This window comes from Hippoglossus stenolepis, chromosome 11 (genome assembly GCF_022539355.2).
Source record: "Hippoglossus stenolepis isolate QCI-W04-F060 chromosome 11, HSTE1.2, whole genome shotgun sequence".
Taxonomy (NCBI): domain Eukaryota; kingdom Metazoa; phylum Chordata; class Actinopteri; order Pleuronectiformes; family Pleuronectidae; genus Hippoglossus; species Hippoglossus stenolepis.
Genome location: NC_061493.1, coordinates 5,242,622 through 5,258,368, shown reverse-complemented (window position 1 = coordinate 5,258,368; position 15,747 = coordinate 5,242,622). Strand labels below are relative to the sequence as shown.

Below are 15,747 nucleotides of genomic sequence, written 5' to 3'. Positions count from 1 at the left end.
GCTGTTTATCTGCAGAAGTTCTTTGTGAATAAATAAACTACACAGTGTTAAACTTTTTCCAATTTTTAAGGTGATCCAGAATGCACAGAAATCGCTTTGGAGGGTAACGTTACAAAGCCTTTATCCCTCAGGAGCCCTGAATAACACATCCACTGCTGAACCTGATCCCGCTCGTATTGAAGCTCAGTTGAGGCCTCAGTGAGATGTTGCATGATGGGAACTGTGAGGCAATGCTGCCCTCTTTAGGAACCTCAGCAACACTGTGTGGATAAAATGCCATTCACGCATTGTGTTTGCCTCCTGGATGTTGTAGCTCTCAGATGCCATTTGTGCTCCTTGGTTTCACTGTATTACTTTACAGATGATATGAAAGCATTAGGATATATATATATATATTTTATTTTTTTAAGTAAATCATATTGTTGCAATTCATTCAAAATGATTTGCCAATACTGTTAGGATTGGCACTTATCGGCCAACATTGCATTTATTGTTTTCAAGAATTAATGTAATCTAGATATAAAGACAAGAGACAAATCATCAATCAAGAGACAAAATAAATTCCCTGTGGTATCTAAGACATTTATAATATCAATACGAATAATCACAGTACAGTATGAGGTTAATTAAATGTATGTAAAAGTACAGAAAAAAAATACTTCAAGAGATCTCTAGGGGTTTAACATGAGAGAATGATTAAAGCCGTTCCACCGTTTGTTCAGGTCCCAGGTTCCTACGTGAGCTGAAACTAATGAATTGCTGAAAGCTGTATTTTACTCTAATGTGCAGGTTTTAGTTGTCACAGTAGGGAAAGCACAGGTGTCATTAACAACACCGACTGTGGCTCTGTTCTGTTCACGTGTGCCAGTGAGACGTGACAGTGGGACAGGGAGCCAGCGTGAACTGTGCCAGGCAGGAACCTGAAACCATTCAGCCTTCATTAATTGTACTTACACATGTTTCCTGCTGTGACTAAAGGTCTCGGTGTGATGAAGGACGTTTGTGTACGTTTGCTCTGATTCTTTTCGCGTTGTGATGAATCTAAAGGTCTAATAGACAGCTTGATTGTCAGTGTTGAACTTATGTACAAGTTTCTGCTACTGTTGCTGTTATATTAAATGTTATCCTATAAATTTCTGAGAAAATATTTGATTGACATGTAGCTGAGAGCCATACTTAGAAACACCACCATTTAGGAGGCTTACTTGTACTTTTTATACAAATTTTGCTGATTATTTTAACACAAATTTAGATGAATTTGTATCATATCATGTTCTATTATAGATTAAAATACAAAACAGTACAGTTGTTAGATTTATGAATTTTCAATGGATTGTTCTCCAACAATTATTGTTTTGCATTACAAACTGTAGTGTATCAATGTAGTTCTGCAGTGTATTACGGTGTTAGCATAAAGCAATTAGAAAACCATGTTTTAACTTATTGTACAAAAGGCTTTGTTGACTTACTGTACTTGATTAATGTCACTAAAATAATTACTTCTGTTTGCAAAACAATGCAATAATACTACAATATCCAAGAAAACAGTTAATGATAATTTCATTTAATTCCATGAAAATATTGAAGTGTAGCAGCAAAACATTCTTGTTAGTTCTGTAAGTAGAATTGATATTGGAACATTTTTTCTTTTTATATTGACGTATTGCATAACTTTTCTGAAGTAAAGAATCTGAATACGCTTTTCACGATTAATGTTAAGTCTGTTTTTCTGAATCATAGACATAAGTTCTGGCGTCAAAGTAACACAGTTCACAATAGTTGTTTCCTTGTTGTCAGTCAACCAAAGAAGTGTGTATTTGTGGATCCCTTTGATTCAGAGTATGCAGAGACATCAAGGACTTCCTATGTCACTGAAACAATTGCAGCAGGATCACAGCTGCCCGTCTCGTGTGCACTCCAGTAAGCGATGTTCATCTGTCTGTGCCGATATGTAAACTTTCCTCTTTCTCCCATTTCCTGCCAGCAGCTCTACATGATACATGAAGTGCCAGGGCCGGGCCTGGTGCAGAGACAAATGCCAACCACTTGCTCTTTAAAATGTCAAACTTGACATGTCCTCGACATTCAATAACCGTCCCTGCTGGACCAATTCAGTGGCACGCTCTTCAAACAGCCGCTGATGTCTCCTGACGGGAGGCGAGTAGCTGGGTTTTATCTGCCTCTGGGTATGAGATCACATAGAGACTCCTTCACTTGATGTCTTTCTCGCAGTAAGTTTGTGAAGTTTATTACATACAAGTAGTGCCTACTGGTCTGAAGGTGAGCAAGATGAAGAAATTAAGTGAAGTTGAATTAAGACTGCGCTCATAAACTGTCCCTTTTCCCTGCACTAACTTTAAAGGCCCTACTAATAAAAAAGAAAAGAAATTTAAGCCTGTGGCCCTGTGTTTATTAAGCAGGTCTACTTTTGTCATATGCCCAATTTCTTTTTGAATCTGTTAAATCCATGGGTGTAGGCGAAGTTGGCAGCGAAATGTCGTCAACAACAGAGAGATGATAGTCGTTGCAATTTTCCATGTTGAGTTAATTACTGTAAACTCTGCCTTGGGGGCATGGGGGAACTTCAGAGCTATTGGATACTGTAAATACCAAGTACACACAAACAATCCCCCCCATAACTTGATGTCATAAGGAACAAAAAATACAAAGCCTATTTCGCTGCATCAAGCTTTTTCTGAAGACAACTGTTGAAAACAAGTCAGCCAGCAGAGGGCACCATAGCAAGAAAAATGAGGGCACAAGGAAGAATATAACTGCAATTTGGACATAATTCCACTCTGTTTGGACAACAGAGTTTTCCACATACTTTGGAAAGTACAAATCACTCAGCTGCTTCCTGACTGACTCACTGACCTGTGAATCACAGGCCGAGGTGGCTTGGGAACCAGAACTTAACATCCAATGCAATTGCACACTATACATTGTCATTAAATGTTTTGAGTTTTGTCACTCGCACATGTGGATCTGGACACCATCTCAACTTATGTTAAACTGTCATTTTTTAACTGTAAAAGAGAAACAAAACTATCTCCTCGTTTTGCTATGATCCTCTTAATTAATGAAGTCTTGCCAATCTACGCAGTGTTATCTAGTGAGAATTCAGAGAGAGAACCTTTTCTTGTTGTTTATCATTACTGACACCATGAAGTGAGGTGGCCAAGAGGGTTGCTTGTCTAACGTCCAAAAGACAAGCAACACATTTTAAGTGGTGGCTGGTTTTTCCAGGTTTTCCACAAACAGCGGCTCACTCGACAGCTGTAAGTAACTCTGTACATGTCATCGTTAGCATCCGTTGTCGCTGACCTCCGCTGTAGCAGTGTTTCCGTTATGTGGCTTTTGCAATTAGTGTTTTTCATTTCCACGCTTGTGTGGTGACAAATAAATAATCTGCAAAAACAGCCAATGTCAGTTCAATGATTCATGACACCAGACATCATGATTGATAGCGATCTCAACCTGTTTTACCACCATTATAAAACCAGTGTTTTGTTATTTTATAACTGTTGGTGCTTAACTGGTTAATACTGCTATCAAACCTGTCTGTCATTTATATTTAAAAAAATGAAACAAACAGCTAACAAAAATAATTCGGTTGACAGTTTTTAATGAGCATTCTGGTTTATTGAAGGCACATCAGTTAAAAAGAACAGATAAGTTGTGCTGGACACATACATTCATCGTCAATCACCTTATCCCTTGAACTATATCAGTTTTGTATCACATATTAAGGGCTGCCTATTCTACAATTTCTGGACCTAAAAATGCACCAGATTGCATTTACTGCTTAAGGCAAACATTTTGATACCTTTATTATATTAGGAAAACACTCACATTTTAATGTTTATAAGACGCCTTCATCGTAAGCACTCCTGCAGTTTCTTTTCAATGATTAAATCCCAAAAAACATTTTAAATCTTATGAATATAAGATACAGATTAATGTTGTCCAATAAACAGTCGTATTAGTTTAGAGTCACTACTACTAATCTACAGTTCATCACATTTAACAGCAATATTAAATACCATTTAAATCATCATACTTGAGTCCCAATTTTCCAGTGTATAGGAATTAAGTTTGTATCATCATTTTTACATGTGGTGCATGACAGTTGAGTAGGCTGGGTTCAAACTTGGTGCCAGAGGCATGTGAAAGACAGTGTTTCATAAGGCTGGTTTTCCAGATGTGTAAAAAGCCCAACAGAGCAAGACCACATCTGAGGAACCTTCCCATTATGTGCACTGGGACAGAGAAATGTTGCCAGGTTCCGATACGAGTTCAGCTCCAATTCCAGCAGTCTTTAAGATATTTTCGGACTTATTCTCGAGCGGATTTTACAGAACCACTGCGAAGGAATTAGGTTGGACTGTTGAGGACAGTTAAAAAGATGGTTCAGCAAACTCCTGTGGGGGTTCATTGATTTTGAACCCGGTACCTCTTCTTCATCTCGGTCCCGTCTGAGTCCTTCATGCAAGTGGCCAAAAATTCCCGACACTTGAGAGTATACTGCTCAGGAAAATCCCGGTAGTGACCGACATGGGGGCTGGAGACAAAATCAAAGCTGTCCACAGGGACACCTTTCTGCTTCACGGCTTCCACGAAGAGCTCGATGTCCCTGTGCCTGATCACTTGGTCGCCTCTGGAGTACAGGTAGAAATGAGGCCAGGCGGGCGGCTTCTCCTGCACAGCGTCGTAGTGGTTCTTGTGGATGTACTTAGTCATCGGGTAGAGCACGACTCGCAGGAGGAAAACAGTCACTGCAAAAAGCGCTAAGAGGACGTACCGCAGAACAGGACTTATTTTGGGCCCTAAGGTCGCCGTCAAGGCGCGCAGGGCCCCTCGGACATTGCCACTGCCTGGGGCGCTGTCCACCACAGCCCCGATCACACACAGGGAACTGAAGTGCTTGTCACTGTGCAGCAACTCTACAATGTACCTGTACAACATGAAGCCGCCGTTGCTGAATACGTGAAAGCAAATAGGACTGTTCTCCACCTCGTAGTCAAAGAGGATCTCCAGCAGCTTCAGGGCAGTGCTGCTCAGCTCCTTGTAGCCAAACGACTCAGAGATGAAGACCGTCTTCAGGGGGGCCGTGTAGCGGATGGTGACACATCCCTGAAAAGGGGGGGGCAGAGAGGAGGAATGAATGACAGGTTAGTGACAGGTCTGCACAGGTGTCATGCCACACGGCTGCCAACACAGGGAGCAGAGCAGCTTTGCTAACTAGCCTCCACCTGCTCATTGTAGATGGAGCTGTACTTGGAGAGGTGCTTGTCTTTGCATCCAGCCCAGCCCAGCAGGATCACCACCGGCTCCTTGGTCCCCTGCCAGTGTCTCTCTGAAAAACAACACACACACACACACACACACACAAACACACACAAACACAAACACACACACACACACAGCTATTCGTTATCACGGCTGTCACCGCGGGCTAAGCTAACGTAAGCTAACAAAAGAGATAGCAGGGCTGCGTTTACACGGCGCTGTCATGGTGTTAGCACGCTAAGCTAGCCGAGGTACAATGAAAGGAGGCTCACCCGATGTCGCTGCATCTGGAAACACGATGTTGTAGTCGATTTCCTCGTCAGCCATGTCTGTGTGTGCGAGGGGATCAGCTGCTGCTCCTCTCCGACGTGCGGTGCATTGGGCTGTCGAAGGGAAGAAGAGGGAGAAGAAGGAGAAGCTACACGCTGCTGGATGGAGGTAAAAGCTGAATGAGCAGCAGATACACCACGACTGTGGAGCCCGGTCACGTGGTCCGTGGTTTACCCAAACCCGGGCTGCGTTCGGAGAGTCCCAACAATCTCCTTTCCTAACCACTATGGAGCGGCCTCAAGGAAAGGTGTGAAGGAGAAGAAAGCGAGGAAAGGAGAAACATTGTGCGGAGAAAACCCCACTCGACAACTTTATTTATAACAGAAGATACGCACTGAATGCTCAGTTCTCTGTTTTCAGTTCATACAGAGACAACATTTAATCATCACTTGCTCACAGGAAATAACAACAAAACAGATTTTAGCGAAAAAGAAAATAAAACAAACTGAAATGAAATAATATAATAATGTGAGGAATATACGTGGAGAAATCCTGATATGAGTGGAGAAAGAAAATGAGTATTTAGTTGTAATGATGATGTTGTGACCTATAATGTGTTTTTATTATGTTTGTTGTTTATAGTGACTCCTGACTAGACAGAGGTGACAGAGAAGAATCAGACGATCGTGTGGATTCACATCAGTTCTGGATCATGTCAGGAGAATAAAACAGCTGTTCTGTTTTTTTATATTTACGTGGGTGTGTCCAGGTGCAACTATGAGGTTGCATGCTTTAATGTTGCTGCCGCAAATAATTGTGGGACGGCCTTTCCTTCTTTCCTTTCATAAAGGATGGTCCAAAATTTCGCGGACTCCCTGTTGAAGACCTCTGCTGTAGAGGAAAAAAGGCTGAAAATAAACGTTTAAAGTTTAATAACACTCATTATGTCACAGACGTGGGGGTCACCATGAACAAGAGTAAGGTGAAAGTTCTTTGTCACCTCTTAAAGGGATAGTTCACCCAAAAATTTGAATTCACTCACCACTATGAAGATGGAGGAGTGGGTGAAGTGTTTGAGTCCACAAAACACTTTTGGAGTTTCAGGGGTCAACAGCGTTGCAGCCAAATCCAATACAATTGCAAAAACTGGTGATCAAATTTTCAAACATAATAAAACAACAGAAAAAAAACATAACGTGCCTCTTTACTGCTTGTGTGGTGTCATGTAAGTGCCCACAAGCCCCAGCATTCAAATTCAACTCGAAACTGGGTAATCTTTCAGTAAAATTTCAGTTTCAGGTCCTATGAGAATTCAGTGAAGGTTTTGTCTTGATGTTTGAAAGCAAACAGTGCTTAACAGCATGTATGTTACTTGAGTATTTTTTTATGAGATACTTTTTTATGAGTACTTTTACTTCTACTTGAGTCATTGTAATTATAAAGTAACAATACTTTTACTTGAGTACAGAAACGTAAAAGGTTTCTCTTTACTCTACCCACCACTGCTTGGGTCTGAAGATTGTGCCAGTTGCTTAACAGACCTCTGAAATAGCTGACATGCAATGTATGGAAAAAATACCACAAATTGTGTCAATCATTTAATCTTATATATAAACCACAGATGTGAACAGTTATAAAGCAAATTGAGTTTCATTTTATGAAAAACATTGAAATATAAAATCTACACTGCAGACAAACCAGGTAGGATGGACCCAAAGCTTTATAACATCACTTTGCACAATAGACTGTTTATAAAAAGCTCTGCACACAACGTCCAGCACACAAACAATAAACAACAATAAACCCTTGACAGTGTCCTTTGAGTGCCAAACAACATGAAAATACTTGTTCAGCATTGGCGGCACAGCTGCCAATCTCTTGTTCTACCACATCCCAAAGGTTCTGCTGGATCCACACCTAGTCACTGGGGAGGTCACTGAAGTTCACTGAACTCACTGTCATGTTCAGGAAATCAGTTTAAGACTTTTGCTTTGTGACATGGAGCATTATCCAGGTCGACGCTTGGAGTGGACGGAGCAAGCCCCTACTCCATCTCCCTGTTCCCTATGTGATTTTTCTATACACTATTGTATTTTAAATGGAGTGAAATTATAAAAATTATTTAATGGGTTGACGGAATGTACACATTCTACAATTCTCATCTTCTTTGTTCAGTTTATTTGCGAGTGGAAAACCACATCAAGGTGCATGACCACCATCTGCTGGATCTCAAATGTCTACATTATACGTCACCACAGAACGCGATGATCTACCCACCTGCATCGTCTCCACCACTTCTTCTTCTTCTGTTTTCGATTTATTGGCAGGTGGCAACCAACGTCAAGGTGCATTACCGCCATAAGAATCTTCTTCTTCTTCTTCTCTGCTCGGCCAACCAGCATTTTTGATGCTCAATGTGGTCGAAATTCATGGTGATAGAATTAAAATAAGAATTCTCAGATCGAACTGCATTGAAAATATCGAACTGAATTTATTCAAGCAGGAAATACAACAGAGAGTCTGACCAAGAGGAGTTCATTCCTTAAGGTATTTATGGTAGTCATACAACTACTCCAAAAATGGTACTTCCGTATTGCAATTAGTACTGGATCATAGCCAGTTCTTATGGTCGCATCTAAATTTATTTCTTACAAGGTGAAGGAAAGTTCATGAAGTAGAAAGACATTACCTACAAGGTATAACACAAATAAAATGTACATTAGACTTAATATTAAAGAAGTAACATCAAAGGCATTAGAGTTGACATGAAAAATCAAAGGCACTGGAGTAATCATGAATAAACCGACGGTTGGTTGCCACCTGCCAATAAACCAAATGAAGATAAGAACCTTGCTGTCGGCTTGTGTTTAAATTTGCTTCAGAGATGTCGATGTCAGCGACTTCTACGGAAAGTCCGTTGCCGACTTCAAGTTCGACTTCAAGTCCATTGCCGACTTCGAGTCCGTTGCCGACTTCAAGTCCGACATCAAGTCCATTGCCGACTTCGAGTGCGTTGCCGACTTCAAGTCCGTTGCCGACTTCAAGTCCGACTTTAGGTATGCTGATATAATAGTCAGATATTTTGAACTGCGAACAACTAAGAAACACAGAAAACACTTAGTTTGTGACTGTGAACCAATCTCAAAATTGTATGGTTACAAAATAAGTATTTTATTATTTTAGTTTTTATAGTTTAAACAGTATTGGTCAGTTGTCTTTGAACAAAGCTAAAATGTCTGTATATGTGTTTTTGCAGTAAAGCCTTCAGGTGAACCTTGTTGATGAAATGAGATTAAAATCAATCTGCATGTACTGTAGATACGTGCTGTTATGTCGACTGTTGACTGCGTCATGCTCTATGTAACATCACAACATCATTTTATGTTAATCTCATCTCGTCCTCTACAGACAACTTCCCTGTGAAGGAAGGAGCCCTGCTGGACTGCAGGTACGAGGTGGTAGCCTTTGTCGGAGAGGGGGTCTATGGAAAAGTTGCCAAGTGTGACGACACTGAAACAAACAAAAAAATAGCCATCAAAATAATCAAATTTGGCAATGAAGAAGAAGCACAGAAAGAGGTAGAGTACAAACTCATTAGCAAAACTGAAGTATGTAAAGAAATGAAATGATGACTATGCAGTTTGTCTTTTAGGTGACAGAAAACAGAAAAATCAAATGTTTAATTTCTTCAACAGATTAAAATTCTCAAGCAGCTTCAGACACTGGATGACAAAGGCCATTTTGTGAGATGGTATGGCTCATTTTTCCATGAGGATTTCCTCTGTCTGAACTTCGAGCTCTTGGACCTGAGCCTGTTTGATTACATGGTGCAGAGAAATTTCGAGTCACTGAGCATGGCTGAGATTCATCCAATTTTGCATCAGGTGTGTTAAAGATGGACATGTACCATGGACTCATGTAGACATCACACGTTTGCACACACACACACACACACACACACACACACACACACACACACACACACACACACACACACAAACACACTTCTTCTCTTACCCTTATTACATCATTATCTAAAACATCAATTTTTTCTGTATGTCTTATCTATCTTGTATGTCACTCTTTTTGCCACTATTTTTACTAATTAAAAAACAATATGTGTGTTAAATTTTCCTCTTAACTATTTCCTGAACCTTCTAGTGTTTAAGTGTCATTTCAATGTACATTTAAAATCTGATGTGGAAAAAGAATCCTATGAACTTACACTAGCAACAAATATTTGTGTTTCTTCAGGTGACCACTGCACTGCTGCATTTGGAGGCCCTGGGAATCATCCACAGTGACCTGAAACCAGACAACATCATGATTGTGGATCGCAGGCAGCAGCCACTGAAAGTCAAGCTGATTGACTTTGGTCTGGCTCACCGTGTGTCCGACGTTGACATAGTCAAATGTGTGCAGGCTCTGTGGTTCAGGTAGTCTGGTATCCAACAAGAGAAGCCTGTATCTGTATAGGCAAAAATAAGATTAAACAGCAGGACAGAAGTGAGATTTCAGTTTTTTTACTTCTTTACTTTTTATCTGTCTTGGCTCAGGGCTCCAGAGGTCATTCTTGGTATCTCATACAAGCAATCAATAGATGTGTGGTCGCTGGGGCTCATTGTAGCAGAACTTGCTGTGGCCTACCCTATCTTTCCAGCGACAGATGAACATCACATAGTAAGTATCATCCTCACAGAGCGCAAATCGTCTCAGCATCCTGGATTTGGTCATCAATAGTGTTTTTGTGAGTTAGAGATCTGCTCCTAATTCAGATCATATCTTTTTCCAGATGAAGTTCATTGTGAACACACTGGGTCAGCCACCAGATGATCTGCTTGAAGCTGGAGTGTACAGCAACACGTTCTTTAATTATCAGGAGGGAATATGGGAACTGATGGTATGCATCCATCCATCCATCTATCCATCCATCCATCAGGATCATTTATTTAACTGAAAAATTGTCTCTTTGTAGGCTCTAGAAGAGATGGAGGATCCTGAGGAGGTCAACGATACGAGATGTTTTAACTCTCTACAGGACTTAGAGAAGGTGGGTGGCTTGATCAGTCGATCTTTAATGTTATTACATGAACATCTTCAATGGATGCCATGGGAAATTTTTTCTTTGACTACATTTCCATAATCTAATAAGGCTATAATAATAATAATATCCTGAACATTGTTGTTCCAGTTGATTTATTGGGAACATCAGACTGAGGAGGCCGAGGTGCGAGACTTTATGGACGTCCTTAAAAAGATGCTGCATTTGGACCAACATCAACGAATAAGACCTCGTGAAATGCTGGAGCATCCGTTCCTCTCTGTTGAGCAGCCCACTGACAGCAGTCAACTTGGTGGAGCCCACCAACACCGAGCAGCCTACCAAGCTCATGGCTCTTGAGAAAGCTGATAGATCACTTCTCTGAAGTAATAGAAAGTTTCTTTGTGCTTTCAAGATGTTGTACTTGAGAAAAAGTAGCAGAAGAAGAGGAAGAAGGACTATAAAAACAAGGCTTTCGGTGTCATGAGCTTCTTCAACACCGTCAAAAACACTTTCTGTTGCTGTTTCGGCTTGGCAGTGAAACGCTATGAATCAGCAGAAGATTCTGGTCCATGTGATGACTTGTTTATTCTACTCTAGTACTTCATTGATTATTTCATGTAGTACGTCATTGTGGCAATAGACCATGCCACCGGGGTCTCCCACACAGAGCCTCTCTCCGGGGCCGGGCAGGTGGGCTTCGCCGCACGGGCGCCCTGGCAACAGGGGCTGCAGGCGTCAGTCTTTGCGCCAACGAGGATACCCGGAGCAGGGGCTGCAGGGGCTGCAGGCGTCGGCAGACCAGGAACCGGATCACTCCACTCCCTTCACTGGTTACCAGTGGCTGCCCGCATCTGTTTCAAAACACTAGCACTTGCTTGCGTATAAGTAGCACTTATATGGATCTTACTTATAGCACTTTGTAGTTTTGCTTTCTTGAAGAAAATTGTACTTGATTGATTCTTGTTGTTCTGGGTTTGTACCCTCATGGTTGAATGCACTTATTGTAAGTCGCTTTGGATAAAAGCATCAGCCAAATGTAATGTTATGTAATGTAATGTTTACCTAATTTCATTATTATTGAATTCATTTCCGATAAAGCCCATAACTGACTTCAAAATGTGTTCATATGTGTGGAGACCACACACACACACACACACACACACACACACACACACACACACACACACACACACACACACACACACACACACACACACACACACACACACACTCACGGTGATCGTAGTAGACAGAAAATGAAAACACCTCCTTGGTGAAGGGAATAAATACAGATGAAAACATAAGCTCCTTGGCAGAGGTTACAAATTCATAATTTAACCAATGTACTTACCAATTTACCAACTGGGCCAAAAGATGTGTGATGTTTAGTTTCAGTCTGTGTCTACTTAAATTTCAAATGTCTGTTCTTGGCTGAGGGGAGTGGAACCTGACGTGGTCTCTGCTGTTGTAGAGTATTCACCTCAAAGTTTGACATGTGCATCCTAACGTGCTTTCTGCTCACCACAGTTGTTTCTGTGTTTCTGGTAGTTTCCTGATGTTTTTTACCCCTCACCATTCTGAGTAAAGTCTGGAGACTGTTGTGTTTGAAATCTCAGGAGACCAGCAGTTTCAGAAACAAAATCTTGTTGGCCAAAGTCACTGACATCACATCTGCCCACACACAGTTGCTGTGGAAATTCACTGAAGCTTCTAAGCTGTGTCTGCAAGATTTTATGTGTGCTCCTGGCAAATGATTGGCTGATCAATCAGGTGTACAGGTGCTTGGTGAGTTAACTTATAGACAGATGGAAAGGCAAATCAACACCCAAACAAACATCTACTGAGAGCAGGGACAGAGCCTTTGCCACTGTAGACTTTGTATCAGAGCTTCAGAACATTAGGCAAGGTAAATGATTCAAGTGTCAAGACGTTTTATCATTTGACTCCATGTTAAACCTGTAAGTTGGAAGCTAAACTCTTGGAAAACTGCTCACCTGGAAGTAGTTGGAGACAGACTCAAGAAAAACAGAGGAAGGCAATTTATTTTAAAAGTGACCTCTTGCTGGAAAAATGGCTTTTAATGGACCCCCCATGGAGGAGCACCTGCTGGCCAGAGTCAGACGGTGGATTTGCTACTATGCAGGTAAAACGTGTTTGAATATAACACCTGGTTTGATGATGTATTGGGGTTAAGGAGACAGGTCACTGAAGGTTTCATATATTGCATACAGGACATGTATTTTATGTAGGTAGTTCATCATGTCATATGTTAAAAATAATTGTAGCAAAACTGGAAGTTATATTACATTTAAAGGTGGTGGTAGGACCTTGTATGTTGGAGGCTTTTCTACATGGTGGATGGGTTGCATCTGGTGTGATACAGTATTCATATTAACGCTGTGTCCCAATTCAGGGGCCACATCCTTCAGAGGACTCAGCCTACAGTAGAAGGAAAAGGCCTTCGAGTCGACCTCGAAAGCTGAACCAAAATGAGTCAGTATGGTCAACAGAGGACTTTCTATTCCCACTATCTGCATATCCAACTGTTACCATTGCATAACCACTTTCAGTGACTGCACTTACTGTAGCTTGTTGGCTTCGTCAACAGCGGACAATGAATCCTGGGATAGATTGGCCTGAGAAGGTACCATCTTGTGCCTCCAGGGTTAGGGAGCCCTTGAATTGGGACACAGCTTTATTTTCATAGTTATATTTATTGATTAGGACTTTAAGCATGTTTCAGCATATTTAAAGGAAAAGAGTAATGTGACTTTTGATACTCTCCCCTACCCGCTTCCAGATGCCTTCTTTGGGCCACCGAACAACATTGAATGCCCTGATGCTCAAAGGCCTGAAGACAACATCGTCATGGACAATCCTTCTCTCCCCAATAATGGAGATGATGAAAATGGTGATGGTCATGGCAGCTTTGACCGGCCAAATAGCAGGAGAAGAGAGGAAAGAGAGGAGGAGCTAAATTATAATGATTATCGATATGTCAGAGCTCACTCTTTTCTGCTACAACAGTTCCCATCACTGACCTGTGGGATGGACTGGAGACAGCAGGGTGCTGCTGTTCATTTTCCAGTTTATTATTCTCAATACCACGCTGACCCTTATGAATTTCCTTTTGTTTTTCCCTGTGCTTATCCTTTTGTTTTTCCCTGTGCTTTTCCTTATTCTAATCCTTTTGCTTTTGCGTATGCTCCTCCGTATGTTCCGCCTTATGCTTATCCTGATGCGTTTGCGTATGTTCCTCCTTATGTCCCTCCTCATGCTGCGCCGTATGTTCCTTGTTATGCAGCGCCTCCTGCCAATCCTCTTGCTTTTTTAAATGTTGATCCTCATGGTATTCTTGAGCAGCTGATTGCCAGGAACCAACACGAGAGACGTGAACAAGGTCCTGGACTTGATGCCGATGGTGTAGATGAAGACAATGGACTTGAGGACCCTGAACTCGAGGGGTTTGGTCTTGGTTTTCCAGAGACCATTGGGCCACTCACTACAGAGGAGTGTTTCGAATTATTTAACGGCGACAGCTCTCAAGATGAAGAAGATGCTGTAGTTCCTTCAACTCCTGGTTTCAGCTCCTTTACAAGGAGGAGCAGGGAAGAGAGCGGCGACGAGGAGACTGCTGCTAAGAAGCCAAGGTGGTCTGATGAGAGGGACTAAGAATAAATAATGCCATACAGGGCTGACAGACCAACCCACACAGGATAAGACCAAAGCAACTGACAGGCTGGCTGCAGTGAACCTTTTGCAACTACCCTCTACGTCTTACAGGACCACTGTTTCCCAATCTAGCCCTAGTATCTGGAAAGGTCAGTGACACCCCTGCTAGCGTCTTGCACTGGGAACAATCTCTACTATTTCTTAACGTTGGCATAGTCTTTGGATTGACCCATTTTTACCCTGAGGGTCAGCCTCTGTGTCTGGAAAGGCAGTTACTTTTATACAGGCCGTGTGTTAAAATTAACACAACCTTGTGGCAATGGTTGGCTTGAACATCCCATGTGTCTTGCCCTCCCACTGAAGCTAGTCACCTGCAGATTAAAGAAGACTGGATGTCAACATTGTGCGTCATGGAGGTAACACGTGGCTGTGTGCAGTCCACTCCCAGGTCAACACCATGTCAACACCAGAGTTAGCAATGAGTAAATGAGTGGAATGTCCAGCAGAGGGTGAGAGAGAGAAACACGGAAGACAAACTGCAAATACAAACATAACCACCACATTGGCATCGAGTTTACTGGAGAGTGGGCATCTGACTTTGAGTAAGCTCAGTTACAGCTATGTTTGTTATTAAACCTGTTGATCTGTTTCATATTATTTATTCAATATTTGAAAGATTTCTTTATTTAAACCATCATTGTTTTCTGATCATTGTGAACCAAAGACCCGACTGCAAGCTTCTGCAATTGCAAGACTTAAATGACCTAGATTAGACTATAATACAGTATAATGTATGTGATTGTTTATGCTAGGTACATATTTGCTTAAATTTGAATGCATATAATTTAAAATTTTACATAGTCATTAAACATTTAGTATGTATTGATAATTTTCTATCCTTAACTAGCAGGGCCTCTGTAGCTCACTATGGCCAAAAAAGTGGAGAAAGTCATAAATGGTAAACAAGTCTTACCATATAGTCTGACGTTTTATAAATAAATTATTATCATCCTAACCATTTTTTTGTGTCTTATTTTACTGTACCACCTAAACTACTGTGGTTTACTGTGGGCAACAAGGTGAGTACAAGCTTCTCACATGACAGATTATTGTGCAAACCTGTTTATTTGTGTTTTGTATATAAAGATTGACATGACAGGACCCCAAAAGTGAAGCAAACTCATCTTTATCGCCCCTGGTGGATGCCTGCAGTGTAGGTCATAAAACCCAACTCCTCCATGTGGATTGGGCATGGACCAAAATAAAAAAAGTACACATTTCATACACTATTCTCAAAGATGTTTTTTTGTTATTTTAAGTAGTTCTTGATACTGCAGCTCCACACCACGATCACAACTGCACTGACTCCAAATGACGTCAAAAGTTCAAGATGGCGACACCCATTTCTGGGTTATTTTTTGGCTTCATTTTCTATAACAGGAGGAAATGCAAACTCCTCATCTTCACACGCA

The 15,747-nt window shown here is 41.3% G+C and overlaps 1 protein-coding gene across 1 annotated transcript; it reads right to left on the bottom strand.

The window, feature by feature from the left end:
* Nucleotides 1–3,608: 3,608 nt before the first annotated feature.
* tmem53 (transmembrane protein 53) lies at nt 3,609–5,896 on the bottom strand. The gene is made up of 3 exons (XM_035171585.2): nt 5,562–5,896; nt 5,253–5,356; nt 3,609–5,133 (listed from the first exon to the last, which is right to left on the bottom strand). The coding sequence occupies exons 1-3, from the start codon at nt 5,614–5,616 to the stop codon at nt 4,432–4,434; spliced, it is 861 nt and encodes a 286-aa protein (XP_035027476.1). The 5' UTR covers nt 5,617–5,896; the 3' UTR covers nt 3,609–4,431.
* Nucleotides 5,897–15,747: the final 9,851 nt, after the last annotated feature.